Below are 16,513 nucleotides of genomic sequence, written 5' to 3' on the forward strand. Positions count from 1 at the left end.
GAACAAACGGCGTCCAAATCAGCAATGAATCCACAACATAACTAAACACTAAATATAAATGCAATTTTATTGAAACGCATTCGTAAATATTGGCATGGTGTGCAGAAAAGCATTTGAACACGAACACAGATTAATCAAAATAATCAATCTTACACTGCACACAATGGTCACAAACAATAACAACAGCACAGTCATGTTGCTTACAACCCCTGTTCAAACATGATGCCACAACTCGATTCTGTGATTTATGTGGTCACGACTGCATTCCAAAAGTGTGTTAAAAAAAAAAAAAATCCTTCTGGTTAAAATGTCACATCTTGAAGAACTACGACCTGTCAGTGGCTTACATGTTTTACACCCAAAGATGAGAAATAAACGTATCTCTGCTGGAAGGGGAGTATAAACATCGAATAGTCCTCCGTAACGAGTCAGCCGAAGCAGTCGTTCCATCTCGTTTGTTTATTCTCCTTTTCATTTCTGTTTGTGGCCTGTGGGAAGGCGGTTGGACGGCAGTTGGTTGTGTTTGAAATTCAAACTGAAACCGGAAGGTCTGTACGGCTTTTCCGTCCAGCCGAAATATGATAAATCGTTATAAATGCTCACTCCGCACTGAAACAATACTAATAATCAATCCTGTACATGGAATGAATAAACATCCAAGCTAAAGACAAAACGAACGCCGAAGGCTATCTTGGCGATATAACCCATCTAAAGTGGAAATTTATGTAAAACAGAATGACCATTGTGCCAGTGGATTCTCAGTAAAATCATGTGGCAAAAAGACTAATCTGTGTCGATGACCTCATTTTCACTATAAAAATTTTTTTTAAAACACTACAGTGTGTATTTAGTGTGCTGTTCTTTCTGCAAATTTCCCTCAAATTAATAAATAAATAACACATTTATAAAAATGAGTGCCTTGGAAATCTGGCCGGATATAAGTTATTCATATATTATTTTATTTTTAGAAACGACTGTCTGAATCTTCTCTTAAAATGGTACTGCCTGCTATCCTGGAATACCCCCCTCAGTCCCAGTGCTCTAAGAAGGCTGCACATTATTTAACGATGGTTTTGTAAGCGCAAATAAATAAAAAAGCAACTATGTACAGCAACTATCCCTCCCCAATTTCACTATTCTTCGCCGCTGAAGTATCTTTGCAGTGTCCTTCCAAATGTAAGTTAACCCCTCTGAAGAGCAGGTTTTTTTTTTTTTGGAAGACTTTTTCAAAATTCTAAGTCAATGTTCTACAACTGCATTGCTTTCCATCACCAGAAGTGACTGTTTTTGTGCCATCGCCCCATTGAGCACAGCCGTTGTGCTGCACCTGAATTGCCACAGTGTGTATCCAGCGGTATAAATATGGATGAATATGTAAAAATGAGAAGTCGCTCTATCAGTAATGGGATGGGAGCAGTCCACCTGGATCCCGGGGTCACCACGGACCTTGTTTCTCTCTCCGTCCGAACCCCAAACGACACAGCAGGATTAATCACGGGATTAATTACGGAGGTCTAATGAACACAGGTGCGCAGGTGCCGCAGGTACTCTGCGTTCCACTGTCCAGGCTCCTTAATGATCCGTCAAACTGTGCGGACGAGCGTGAAGCACGCAGACACACCTGGGCTGCCAGCCAGTCGGCAGAATCCAGAGCACCCGTTTCTCTGAGGCATCATCAGCGGAGCGCCGAGCCAAGAAACTAACCGATCAGTTCAGGGGTGGGTGAAACGAGCGACTGAAGACAACCGAAATCTCTCTTTTTCTAACACTTTACCCCTACATTTCTGTTTCTTTCTCCCACTCTCGCTACCATTTCCCCCCCTTCCCATTTCTCTTGAGTAAAGGATGGCTTAATTCTCTCGCTCCAGCTCTCCCTCCTCTCCAATTCTCTCGCTGTCTCTCTCTCTCCCTCCATCTCTTGACTGATGGCTGAAATCTCCATCTCTTACCATTTCCGCTCTGTATCCCCCTCTTCCCATTTCTCTTGAGTAAGGATGGCTTAATTCTCTCGCTCTAGCTCTCCCTCCTCTCTGTCTCTCTCCCTCCATCTCTCGACTGACAGCTGAAATCTCCATCTCTCTCCATTTCCGCTCTGCCTCCCCATATCTCTCTTGACTGATGGTCATTTCACTCTCTATGCATTTCTCCCTCTCTCTTTCACTGCATCTTTCTCTTTGTCTCTCCCTTTCTCACTCACACTCTCCCCCCTCTTTATTTTATCTCTCTCATCACTCTTTCTCTGTATCTCTCCCTTTCTCTCTGCATCTCCCTCTCCCCTGCTCTCTTTGTCTCTGTACTTTGTCTCTCTCTCTCTCTTTCTCTCACTCCATCTCTCTCCCCATCTCTCTCCCTCACTCTCTCCTCCTCCCTCTCTCTCTCTCTCTCTCCCCGTGGCGTCTGCGGCGGAGTCACATGACTGACCGTGTCCCGGTCTGCAGGCGAGCCACGTACGCCGCGATCAGGGCGTGTTCCTCCGTCGCCCGGCGACCGCCGGACAGTCCCCGTGGCGACCGGCTGGTGACGGTGGTGTTGGTGTTGGGGAAGCGATGGTGGGTGGCGATGGTGAGGGGGGATGGGGTGGAGCGAGAACACAGAGCGTGCACCACACACACACACACAGACAAACACAAAACCAACACACACACAGACAAACACAAAACCAACACACACACACAGACAAACACACACACAAACAAACACAAAAACAAACACACACACAGACAAACACAAAGGCAAACGCAAATGGGTTAACGGGGGGCAAAGGTCACGGACACACACCTCCAAATGAAAAAGCACAAAAGCCACTTCCACTCCAACTCAACCGCACAAACACACAATGCATTACTAACACACACAAAGGCAAAAGGTAACTTGGCCCCCTCAGAAAGGCTGTGGTTGATCCAATTAGAAACTCTGAAGCTCAAACTGAAGCCATTTTGAATGATGTGAGAGGACAGTCATTAATTTAGTACACAATACTCGCCCCTTGGGCGCACACTTCAATGTTGGAAGGGCTCAATTGATTTATTTTTTTTAAAACAGCCAATTAGGTACAGCCTTGGTGTCTCTCTGACAGCGATGGATTGGCTGAGTAATGGCATCTGAAATACCAAGGTTATCAACCCTTCCGACTGAAGAGATGAATCTGTTAGGACTGCACACTGCCCCCTAGAGGCCAGCTCTGAAAGTGAGCCCTCTCTGGAGGGAGACAGGGCTGTCTCTGAGCCTGAAGCAGTTTGGATCAGAGCTCTACTTCATTAATGTCAGAACAGAGGACATGGCACGATTAATACCATTTGAAATCTGTTCTGTTGTTTTGTTTTTCTTTCACAAATTTATATGCAGAGGTGGAAAAAAAAAATCACATTTTGCCTTTTTTTAAAACGATCAATAAAAAACAAGAACTAAGGGGAAAACAAAATATCACAGCATAATCACAGGGGAAATAATACAAGGAACAATAAATGAAATAACATGGCACATTCAGCGACGGAACGAAAAATGAATCACAAGTGAATGATCAACGGTCGGAACGAATGACGCAACTGGAAGAAAACTAAATTCACCATGAAAGCGACATCAAAAAGGAGGTGTGGGGAGAAAAGGTGCATCTGCGGGCCCTGTTCTCAGTTTGATACCTTTTTCCAAATGTAACCCTATGCAGAGCAGCGGTTTGTTTTTTTTTTTGGAACGTTTATTCAAAATTCTAAGTCAGTGTTCCAGAACTCCTCTGCTTTCAGTCACCGGTAGTTGACTGTGACATCAGCGTTAGAATGTTCAGTTAAGAACGTTCTAATCACATATTTGTGATCTCACACCTTAAAGGGTTCATGGTCTCTGTCCCCACCCCTCCCCCCCATTCTCTTTGAAGTGTTCAGCCTGGCCAGCACAGGCAGACTTTGTTTGATGCCTCTTTGTCAGCTACGTTCTTCAGGGGGTGCAATATCTGTATCAATAGTATGAAATTTACTACCGCTATATATATATATTCAAAAACAACGCCGTAAACTCATTCATCAAAACATATAGCAAATACGTTAGGGCAGAGGCATCGGATTCCCAGACAGCCACAGGTTCGACTAGATTTTGACGTTTCTGCGATAAAGTGTCTATTTTAAGCCATGGATTGGCTAGAGAGTCAATACAGCTTGTTTCCAAGGCATATATTTGCAACCCATTGAAAGGAGAAAAAATAACATAAAATCATGGAGACACTTTGATCTTCCAGGACTTTCTGACAAACATCTTAGAGGTAGGCTACGGTTTTAAAATGAGCTTCTATCCTTATTATAGTTGCATACCATATCAAACAAGATCACATCTCTTGATGGAAAATCAAATATATTTCTCGGGGTCAACACTGTAACCAAATTATCAGATGCCGTGTACAACATCGATCTTAGCCCAGTGTACATATCAAGGATACAATTTATTTTCAAGGGCATCCATGCAAAACTAATTTGTCAACACACTGATCTGTTTTCTTTGAGTGATGCACTCATAAAAGACGTGACACAAAGCACAGCGAGCTTAAACAACATCGAAGCCAGACTGAAGTCTTTAAAGCTTCTAAAGGTCAGACTAGGACTCAAAAAAAAGTCTTAATCATCAGGGGAGTCGAATTCGGCCAACCCGGGAGCGGTCATCGACACTTTTAACTTCAAGGCTGACCAAAGTATCGAAGTCTCTCCCGCTGTACTTTAAAAACGCAGTCGATGCGGGGCCCAGAGTCGATGCTTTTTCCAGCAGCCCTGCAGTGGCGTTCGGGTCGATACTCGAGCGTAAGCTGAACCCCGGGTTCCGAGCGAAGACGGACGACGCGTCAGCACTCTCCGGCGCCGCGCCCTTCTGGGCTTCAGAAAGGCCGCCGGGCCCCGATCGTAAGTAGATAAAGCCCGTCCTGCACAGACTGGAGACTGGAACCGGAGCAGACAGGGGGGAGAGAGGATCCAATTCGGCACAGGAGGCAGGAAAAAATAAACAAAAAAAAAAAAAGTTGCGTTGCTGTATCGCCACGGAGACGCTGATGTACGGCTAATTCCGCCACCGTCTGCGTTTTTTTTTTTTTTTTAGATCCTCGACTTGAGAACCTCGCCTCCTTCGGGGGTACACTCAAGTGCCCCGAAATCTCCCTGCTGCCAAGGTTCCAGAAGTGTTCGGCCGCTCTGAATCCACCCCCCCCCCCCCCGTACCCAAAGCTGTCTGGGAGCTTTACACAGGGCACGGCTGACGACGGCTGCCCGGGCGGATCGCGACGGCACTGTTCCCGCCGCGCGCGTCATCCATCACCGGGGGAACGACGGTTTCATTTCCACGCCGATGTCTTTTAAGACATCAGAGCCCGGAGAAAAGGGCCAATCAGAAGCGCTCGGCGGCTGACAGCGATGTCATAGCAAGCCTCCGAAGTCTGAGAGAGGAAGTGCTGGGGGGGGGCTGATGGATTTCTGTCATTTCAGCCGCAAATGCAATCCCGAATGATGGCTTCATCCCCCCCCAATCTTCTTTAGACTATGTTTCACCCGACACCGTTATGTTTCGCTCCTGCGCGCGCACACACACACACACACACACACACACACACACAAACACACACATCCACTCACACACACACACACACAAACACACACATTCACAGTAATGTGTGTGCGGGCGTGTGTGTGTGTATCTGCAGCTGCTAGCCTGAGAAGCGAACAGAGGAAAGTAAATTGCTAATTATATGGGCTTATTATTGCCCCATAAATCATTGAATCAAAAATACTACCCTTATACAAATGAAATGAGACTCACAAATTTGTTTTTGTATATTACAAACAAAATAATGGGCGCACAAATAGGTTTTGCATTCAAAAACAAATCCCTTCCAAATGAACAAATTTAATAATACATTTCAATTTCTTGACCCGTGTTAGTTTTTCCCAAAAAGATTTAGGAATGCATGGGCCATTCATTTGGCAGTGACGCTACGCACATTTATGCATCACCTGGCACCTGGCCTGCTCGTTCATTTGCATATTTTTGAGTCATTTCCCACAGCAAGACACACAAATTTATCCACAAATAGCTTCCAATCCCCCTCCCCCCCCAACTGAGTCCATTCCAGCCAATCAGATTTGAAGACATCCTTTCACAACCTGCCCACATTACTCAACCAACCACAGCAAGCATGCAATTAGGACACAGCATCACGCAGAATAAATACATCTAATTATGCAACGGCCCTGCAGGGGGCGCTCTCAGACACATCGGCCCACGCTGAGATGATGGAACAGGTTGCGACAACCCGTTGGCGACAAGACTCAAGACTATATTGCACCCTATTGGTGTGCCATGGGTGTGCAGTGCATTGTGGGCCGTAAGGAAACTGGAGTCTGCAGTAATCTCACGAATAAGCACCACTGCAATGCCCTTGAAAGAGATGCATCCATCGCTAAACATCTCCTTTGTCAGACCAGATGTAGTGCAGCGCCCAGAACGGGATGCCGCAACTACTCTACAAGACGGATATAGACCGCAATAAATATTTCAAGTTGCCTTCTGTCTGTAAAATTATAACCCCAGATGGGCGGAATGGCTTCGTTCTGTACATCAAACATCCTTATGTTTTTTTGTGTTTACGACCAGCTCGATACATTTAAAGCCCGTGAAATAAATCAATGAAGAATAAACAAAGCAAGCATCCCCGCATAAGACCGTCAGCCCAATAAGATAAATCTTGCGTCACATGCTACACAGCACAGAGGAGCCAGGAAGTTTCGTTTCATGTTGGCGAATGAAAGCGCGAAGCCACATGACCCCGTTAAAGTCCGAAAATCAGCAACATTCACGGCATTTTCATCCACGAGCCTCCGAATTCACCTTTTTTATGCTCCAATTTACGCGTTAGTCATGCACTTCTGACCGCGTGAACTTCAATATTCGCTTTTCATAAACGGTGACGTACGCACACAAAACGCCTATTTGCACATCTACAAACTTGAACAAGTATAATATTGTTTTTAAATATTCCCGTTGTGTCTTGATTTCCCTACACTACCTGCGTCTTTCGTTATTTTGCGTGCGCAATTATTCTGACTAGAATACTCTGGGAACATCGTCCCATAAACGCTGAACAATGTGCGTCTGGAGATAACCAAATTAATTCAGAGTTCCATCACCTGGGACTGATCTGCTGTTTGCACTTAAAATTCCGTTTTCCCCGTGTGCAAAGAGCGAAAAACGCCTGTGAAATCTGCGTCATCATTCATTTGAGATGTACATTAAACAAAGATGATTTAATTTGTTCGTCACACATAACCAGGCCAGAAGCTGAACCACTGGCATAATAAAACAAACATCGCTCGTCTTCAGCGCGTCGCGCGCGCGCGCACAAACACACACACACACACACACACACACACAGGCATCATGCAGTCACGCAGAGTGACAACACGGAAACGACGCCTCAGGCCAAACCATAATAAAAAAATGTCAGCATCCTACACGGTGGCGTACCCCCTCCACCCCAACACTAAATCTTATTTTCGTTCGATTCAAAAGCCAATATTCTCTAATGAATATTGAGGACGGAACAGCGAACAGTCGGAGAGGACCGTTTTTCTATCCCCCTGCAGGGAAGCAGTGTGTCCAGCGAGCGGCACGATGGTAATTACAGCGAGCTTCTCACATTCATCTTTATCTGAAAGCAGGGGATGGGGACGGAAGGCCGTGTTTCCAGCCTACACTTCCCCCTCTCTGATTACACACATTCTTCACCGTCCAGCGCAGCCAGCGGCCGCGCAGAACCACATTTCCCACAATGCTCTCCTGTCCATACAAATATCATCTTACTGCTTCGGAAGTGTGCGAAAATGACATTTCCAAAGCTTAAAAAAGGCTTTTAAAAAAACCACACGCGTCCAAAGCTTTCCAATGCTTAATAAAACAGGAACAGGCAGGGCTCGAAGTAAGTACCTTTAAGTAAAATAAATATGTAATTCTTTATAGGTTGCCATCACGACTATAGAGAGTAAATGTCACATGAACATTTATAATATTTATACATCATGCATGCACTTTACAGCCAGCTGCACCTGTTGCAGTACATCTATCTGGCAGATTGCAATTTTTCTCATTAGATGTTGGTGTGAACCACATGAAGTGTGAAAGCCACCATTTAGAAATGAAATAGGCTATTTGCTCACGACCCCAGGACCCCTGACATTAATTACATTTTATTTTTAGATTTTGCTCACATTTGACAAATGGCATATAGCTTGCATGGATGGGTAATCCACAAGTTCCCATGGCTATGGTTTAAGCAGAATATAGTAACTTAAATACGAGAATATTTTACATACATTAAATTCTGACAGCATTGGAAATGTGCTTGCCATAGTATGCGCAACTGTAATGAAAACTCAGAATTTATGTTCACTTTAACGGTATTTTTTTCATATCTTCATATTATTTTTAATATATTTACAGAATTTGTCACGCAGAGTGTGTGACAGGACGTACAAGCACACACACTCTTCACAAAGGGGATCAGAGATTAGTTAATTACCATGGAAACCCGGAGACACAGGACCAGGAAGGAAAGCAAGTCCATATTGATCTTCATCTCCATCTTTAAATGAGGCAGAGAAGCAGATCCCTAATCTCCCAGAATCCTCTGCACCATGAAACACTAAACTCCACGTTTTTCTCCGTCCTTGATGGTGGAACGGTTTCCACCTCAGAAAGCTCCGTTTCACACATTTTCAAAGCTATAAAAAAGCCATTTTCAAGCCATCACCGCCTCCTACAGTCAGCATAGGCATGGTCCGGATTCAGTATCAGACTATGGGCCTTTTCTCATTAGAAGGCCCCATTTCTACACTCCACAGAGCTCAAAACAACAGCTACTTCATAGTTTTTGTTTTGTTAAGGTCTGTGTGTGAACAGTTACAGTGAAGGAAAATTGAGCCTACAACCGTCACCCCAAAACACCTTCCTTCCCCGCCCTCCCAAACCCAGTCAGCTGGGACGTCGTGTCTGAAGCAGAGCACGGAGCAGGAGGCTAACGCTACGCGGTCACGCCACTCCTGCTGAACGGGGAGCAGATTTTCTCTTCTTCTTCTGTGGTGAGAGATAATGGGAGGAAGTGCTGAACACGCTGGCCTGGCAGCGGCTGAAAGGCCTCCAGCGGAGGAGCTTTTTTTCTTCTTTCCGGAACGTTCTCCCGTTCCGGCAGCTGCCGACTAGTGCTGCACGCGGTCCAATAAAACCGACTGTGACATCACAATGACGCGTCCAATAAAACCGACTGTGACATCACAATGACGCGGACGCCTCAGTAAACGCACTCAATTCCCATGTTGAGTGAAAAGTAAAAATAAAAGAAAAAAGAGATGGCATCTAGGTGAGAACACTCAAAGGAGACTGCACGCGCGCGCACACACACACACACTAAACATGCACGAGCGCACACGCACGCATGCGCAGACACACAAAGTAGGTTTATGAGGAGTAGCCGGGTATAACACAGGTTTGTGATGAGTACTCTGACAGAGGGGAGGGACATGTTTGTGAAGAGTTTGCTGGTCTGACAGAGGGGATGACAGGTCTGTGAAGAGTTTGTTGGTCTGACAGAGGGGATGACAGGTCTGTGAGGGCAATGACGGCTGTGGTGTGGGGATTGATGGCTCTAAATCTCCTACTCGACAGCCACCTCCATCACATCCACACCGTACAAATCCATCACGGCTGTTCCCTCCTCCCTCCTCTTCATCTTCTATCATCTATTCATTCTTTCTCCGCATCCCTCTCTCTCACTCTCTCTCTCTACCAAATCTTTCCAGCTCTCTCATTCTGTCTTTCCCCTCTCTCTCTCTTTATTTCCAACTGTCCATCTCATTCACTCTCTCGCTCTCCTTTCCATCCCTCTCCCTCTTTTTCTCCACCCCTCCCCCCTCTCTATACCACACACACACACACCCCTTGGAATCAGAAGCATCAGCAAACCAATCACAGTCTTGCTCTGAACCTAGGGGTTGGATTCAGCTTTTGGTTGTTTCTGCAGCTGAATAGAGCCCTTTTCACAGCACAAGCAGTCAAAGAAAACAAATTAAAATGTTTGGGTTCCCGATTCATTCACCTGTCACTCAAATCTAATAGCTTTCTTTCTGGAGGGGGGAGGTGGAGGGGGGGCTGTCTAGAGAAGGCTAGAGCACCAGGAGCTACAGGTAAGAGCTCATAAAAAAATAAATAAATAAATAAATAAATAAATAAAAGCTTGTAGTACAGCCAGTACTCCTTATGATCAATATCCATTGGCTATTCGAGCTGAACAGCGGCCTTCCACAAGACATCGGTCTTTCACGGTCTCTCCTCCAGAAGCTCGCCGTTGCCATGGGGAAAAAGAGGCGGAGTCAGAACAAACAGGAAGGAGGCCCCGAAGAGCCGCGGTGCGAACGCGAACAGGCAGCATCACGCGCCGCAACAAACGCTTCTGTGGGCCCCGCTATCACCGCAGCCGCGATTTACAATTCTGCATTTCACCATTCAGCGGACGCTCTCAGCCGAAATGACTTCACAGAAGACGCGCCGGACTGATAAATCAAACCACCAGCCTCCGCTCTTCTTCTTCTTTTCTCTTCTAAGCTCGTTATTCGAGGGGAGGAAACGTTGCGTCACGCCATCGATCCGCGCCGAAGATTTCGATCCGCGCCGAAGACATCGATCCGAGCTGAAGACATCGATCCGAGCTGAAGACATCGATCCGTGCTGAAGACATCGATCCGTGCTGAAGACATCGATCCGTGCTGAAGACATCGATCCGTGCTGAAGACATCGATCCGAACTGAAGACATCGATCCGAGCCGAAGACATCGATCCGAGCTGAAGACATCGATCCGAGCTGAAGACATCGATCCGTGCTGAAGACATCGATCCGAGCTGAAGACATCGATCCGTGCTGAAGACATCGATCCGTGCTGAAGACATCGGACTCGAGGGACACTTGCATAGCTGACGTTTTTACGCGTCTGTAATACGACTGGATCTGTGCCGCAGACACTGAGGTTAAGTGTTAACACACACACAGAGGTACGGACGCACTGTACAGCAGCAGCTCCCAAACTCAGTCCTGCCCCCCCCCCCCCACAGACGCAGGTATGGACACACTGTACAAATCAGCTCCTAAAATCAGTCCTGCCACCACCCCCCCCCAACGTTAATTGATATTCCAGACACAGTCGCAATTCCTGCATTGTAACGACTCGTTAATTGTTCTTAATTAAAGACAATTAATGTTTACTGGGACCGTTCACCCTCCCCGGGGCCATAACAGAAATAACTGTGCTGGCGATGAATAAATATCCTCATATTCGCATCTTAATCAGCCGAAAAAAATTAACGATTCCTAAAGATATGAGGTTCCATTAGAAAGAGGTTAACATGTTAAACTGATGACTCAACAGGCAGCCAGGTGAAGTCAGCTGGGTCCAAACTGCTCAAATTCTGTTCACCTGGTTCACTGGAACTAAATCATTTGTGGAAAAATGGCAACGAGCCAATGCTGAATTTTCACAAAACGGGTTTTATAGGGACGTATGGAAGGTTTTCAGCATGTTTTCCACAGCCTTAAATGATCAAGATGCACTAATACTGGGGATATATATGCTAATATTCCGCGTTCTGTGTGCTACCCGTGGTCTCTGCTCCTCATTTTGGGCTATCCATGGACCGTGCTCTGCGTTTTACGAGTTGCCCATGCAGTCCACTCCACTAGTGCTCTCACTTAAGTGATAAATGGAGAAGGTCTCCCTCAGATCTGCTCGCCTGTAAGATCTAAGCCACTGGCAAACTTTTAAAATGTCAGTTTTTTTTTTTAATTGGCCAATGGTAGAAACGTCTCCACACTCTCCCCTCCCTCTCCAACCCGACCCTCGTTACACACCTGTCCTCAGCCTTCTCCCTCCACAGGAAAACCGCCATTTCCGTAACGTCTCGGAATGCGTTTAGAGCCCCTCTCTCCCCCCCCCGCCCCCCCCAGAACGGAAACTCATCCCCGAGACAGACATCATTAGGCGAGCGAGTCAGTTTTCCGAGAGTTCAGCCGTCCTCCGAGGGCCAGCGGTAATTTCATAAGTGCATTCTGCCGCGTTTTAATCTCCATCAGCGGGAGACAAGGCGGCCATTACGGCTCGACGGGGCGGCCATTATGGCTCGACAGGGAGAATTTACACCTCGTTGAGCCTTGGCGGGAGAGCGCGGATTCGATAAAGGGGCGGTCTTCTGGGGCGCTAAAACCACTCTGGCGACCTCCCGCTCCGCTTGACCGACTCGCTCAAGAGACGCGCCCAAAAATAGTCCTGGGTCCCTACTAGCCTCCACAGCAGTTTCCGAGAAGGTTTTCCACCAAAAAAACCTGCCATCAAATGTCGGCTGGCTGTCTCTCTCAACGTCTGGTTCATTCTGGCTGTTAACAGTGCTCTACCCACAATGCTCCAGGGTTCTGGAGCGAGTCAAGTGTATCAGAGTACGTCCACAAATATAACCCCACAACACCAACCACCAACCCTTTTGACTACAAACAAGCCAAACGAACAACAAGCCAAACAACAGCTCCACCAAAAATTCAGCCCCACTACAACAAACTACACACAGCTCCACCACAAGTTGAGTCCTTTAAAAACCAACCAAGCGCTCCATCACAAATTCAGTGTGATGCAATAAACGCTCAGTGACACACAGCACTCGTTTCTTCTGTTCTGTCCCCTCAGGCCACTTCCTGCTGTCCCCGCAGGGCTGCAGCGCTTTCCCATAATGCCCTCTGTTAGCCGAAACGCGCCCTGGCATTCTCGGGGGGGGGCAGTAATGCACTTCCGCCCGACCCGCTCGCCTCTCGAAAAGGCCGAGGGCGGCCCGGATCAGGGGGGGGGGCGAAGTGGGGAGACCCTGGGTTCTGCGCAACCCTTTAAAATCTTAAAAGCAGGGGCAATGAAGTTCACCAGAAGGTCAGGATGGAGGCCGTCGCAGAAAGCACTTTGCGAGCACTCAGCTGAAGTGCACTCCTCAGCTGGGCTGGGGGGAGCAGCGTCTCTCCGAAATGCACAGGGGTCGTGAGGGGACCTGAGCACAGGAGTGAGGGAACCCGAGTGATCACTGAGACACACAGAGGGGTCGGCAGAATCTCGCCTTGTCTCCGAACGCACTGCGCCCAAAACGCTGCTTTACCACCACACCCGCGGCTGGCGCGACACAAGAGCCGCTTTCCAGCGGATAAATTCAGAACGTGTCCGACGTTTACAAAGCGGGAACTGGCTCCGCCTCTTCAGCCAGATGTTTACCGGAAGAGCCGCCCCCCCCCCACCCCACCCCCGCACCCCCCTGCCCCCCTTTCCTCTCGAATAAATGGCACCGGCTCCTTCAGAGGCCCAAATCAATACTGCCCCATTTCTGTGTCTCACGATAATCCCATTCTCTTTGATTATGGTAATAAACACCTTCTCCCAGAGAGCCGTAATTCTGCCGCAGATAAGCACACGTCTGGGTCTGCGGGAAAGAGCAGTACAGACGCTGGAGCTGGGTGCTGCATGAAAGAGACTCAACTAGAGAAAAGAAAGATATCTCTAAATTAAATTCTGGCACTTCCAGACCGGTTTTCTCTTTGAGCTGTTCGTTAAGAACATACTGGAAACGACTGTGAAGCCTGGCAATATTCAGGCCTCCACTTATTAACACAATGAGACTCAACAGAAATAAGCCTGTTTGTTATGGTGCTGGAATCTCTAATTCCACCTCACAGGGCTTTGTGAGTTCCTGTCAAACAGAAGCCATTTTAGGTCTCAGAAACCAGGTGTGTGTTCTGTAGCCAACCAATGATTTAAATAAAGCAGTTATGTGATGGAATGCATTTAGAGCAAGCACTGCTGCCACCCTCCCCCCCAGGAGGGGTTTGAGACGCGTGGGGGGGGGGGGGGGGGCGCACTCCAGTCGTGGGGGGGGGGCCTCCCTCTGCAGTGCACTCTGGTGCCAGTGATCAGCGTGGGCACGCGTGTCTCAAGGAGGGGTGGGCGAGGAGTGCGAGTGTGGCCTGACTAGGTGACACGCCCCCACAAGTCAGACTGAACAAACTGCAAAATCAGGGGGAAAAAAAGTTTTTTTTTTATTTTTTTTTAAAGTGTGTGTCCTTCTGTGCCCGCTCCGCCCCCTGCACAGTCCGGTAACCATGGCGCCGTTAAACATTACCTTCCGCTAACCTTGCTTTCAGGGTTTTCTTTTTCAATCTTTTTTTTGAAGAATACAAAAATCAAAGGCCTCTGCCTTAGGGTGCAACCAGAGACCTTGTTCATTAATCCCTCACTCCTCCTCTCTCCCTCCCTCCCTCCCGCCCTCCCTCTCCTCCTCTCTCGCTCTCTCTCTCCCTCCCTCCCTCCCTCCCTCTCTCCTCTCTCTCGCTCTCTCCTCCTCCCTCTCTCCTCCTCTCTCGCTCTCTCTCTCCCTCCCTCTCCCCCCTCTCTCCCTCCCTCCATCCCCCTCAGGTGAGAAAGAGAGAAGAAAACAGGTGAGTGCCGAGAGGAAAAACCAGAGCAGAGGCACCTTCACTCTTCTCTCTCTCCCTCTCCTCATCCTCCTCTACTGCAGTCCTGAGTGAGTTCCGGTACCTGAGGGTTGCCAAAACCGCAACCCACACAACAACAAAACCCCCCCCACCCTCACCCCCCCACTGCAGGTATGTGTGTACTGCAGTTCCTCCAAACACAACCCCCTCCATCCCCCCACGCCCGCCCGCACACCTGCGTTCGTTTATATTCCACGCGCAATCGCAAACCCCCGAATTGTAACGAGCGGTTAATTGCTCTTAATTAGACGTTTTTAATGCCCACCGAGGGGCGGTTTACCCTCCCCGGCCACGCGTGCGTTAGAGCTGTCTGAGCGTGGCGCGGATAACGGATCGCCTCGAACCCGCGTCCTAGGACTCTGAATAAGCCGGATCAACAAACGCTTTTCACCCGACGCTTTTGTGCTCTCTGGCTAATTATTTCTCATTTATAAATCATGGGAAGAAACTTGCGGAAAAAAAGTTTTCAGCAACATCGATCGATCGATTAAGAGACCGGCTGTGATTAAAAAACTAGCCCAAATGCTGAGTCCGCCGGAGAAAAAGAGTTGACCTCGTGCATAAGCATGGCAGCATGGCACAAAGGTGAAGGGTCAAAGGTCGAATCTAGAGAGGCTGCGGGTTTGAATCCCAAAATGATTACTAAAAGCCCAATGAGCCAGGAAACTTAAGGTCAGAACTTCACCCTTGAAAGTAATTTTTTTTAACAGTAAAATTAGTCCATCCACCAATAGTACTGTCAAACATGAATGTCAGCTAAAACACACAAGCACACCGAAATTCAATATGTACCTTCATTCAACAGCGTCTCAGTCCTGTGTGGATGTTCGTCAGGCAAAACTCTGTGGTAAAGGTGTATACACTGAGTTTCAGTGTGCGGGCTTCACTGAATTGCTCGTATTGTTAAGTCTTCTTTTATTTACTTCTTGTTTTTTTTGTTTTATACCTTGCCGCAGTGAAGGTAAAGCACGGTAAGGATGGAGTTTCCCAGCATGCCCCCGCACTACGACAGGGTAGTAGCCTGCGGCGCTGCAAACGCATCACGCACTAAACTGCTGACGGAGGGGGACTGGCTGGAGCACGTCTGCGGACTGCTGCAACAGTTTAAAAAAAAAAAACAGAAAACAACAACACACAAAAAGGCAGCTTTCCGAAACCGGGTGAGCTGCTGGTTATCGGTCTTTCCCCGCTGCGTCTCCCCGGACGCTCAGCGCCGGGACGCTTCACCGCTGTGAACCTCGTGAGTTCGCCGAGTTTCGACGTTTACATCCGACCCTCAAACACCCTCTTGATAGTGAAATAAACGCGAGAGGGAAGAACGCGCCAACGCGGAGGTTTCGGGCAGCGAGCCGATCCGTCAGCGTCCGACCCCGCGGCGGGGGTCGCCACGGGAACCCGAAAAGATACGGTTCGGAGCGCCAAACAATCCGTGGGCCAAAACGCCAAAACGCACGCAACGCAGCTCCACCGGGCTCCTCAGAGAAGGACAGAGGGGGGATAGAGGGATCAGAAAGAGAAAGAGAGGGAGAGGAGGGAGAGAGGGAGGAGGAAGAAAAAAAGAATGAATAAAATAAAACAGGCTTACCTTTTGGTTGGGGTGGGAGCTCCTGATGACATCACCATGGTGTCGTTCATGTTATTGGCTATGGGCCGCGGAGGACTGCACAGAGAGGGAGGGAGGGAGAGAGAGGGAGGGGGTGTAAGAGAGAGGGAGAGAGAGGGGGGATAGAGAAAGAGAGATGGAAATAGGGGATAGAGAGAGAAAGGGAGTGAGAGAGGGGGATGGGGGGAGAGAGAGAGAGAGAGATATTACAGCACACGCAGAGCTTCAGTCTGAATCACACTCTGGCTTCAGCTCGCTCCGCTCAGCTTCAGACGCTGTGGAGACTCTGAGGCGGTTCTGTCCTCTCCAGCGCGCGACAGAGCGAG

The 16,513-nt window shown here is 48.0% G+C and overlaps 1 protein-coding gene across 1 annotated transcript in view; it reads right to left on the reverse strand.

The window, feature by feature from the left end:
* LOC135257686 (dystrobrevin beta-like) overlaps positions 1-16,513 on the reverse strand; it is a 96,113-nt gene that overhangs the window by 18,944 nt on the left and 60,656 nt on the right. The window contains 2 exon segments of the mRNA XM_064340702.1: positions 2,422-2,514; positions 16,170-16,244. Of these exon segments, the coding sequence (XP_064196772.1) occupies positions 2,422-2,514; positions 16,170-16,244 (168 nt within the window).

Source organism: Anguilla rostrata, chromosome 6, assembly GCF_018555375.3.
Source record: "Anguilla rostrata isolate EN2019 chromosome 6, ASM1855537v3, whole genome shotgun sequence".
Classification (NCBI taxonomy): Eukaryota; Metazoa; Chordata; class Actinopteri; order Anguilliformes; family Anguillidae; genus Anguilla; species Anguilla rostrata.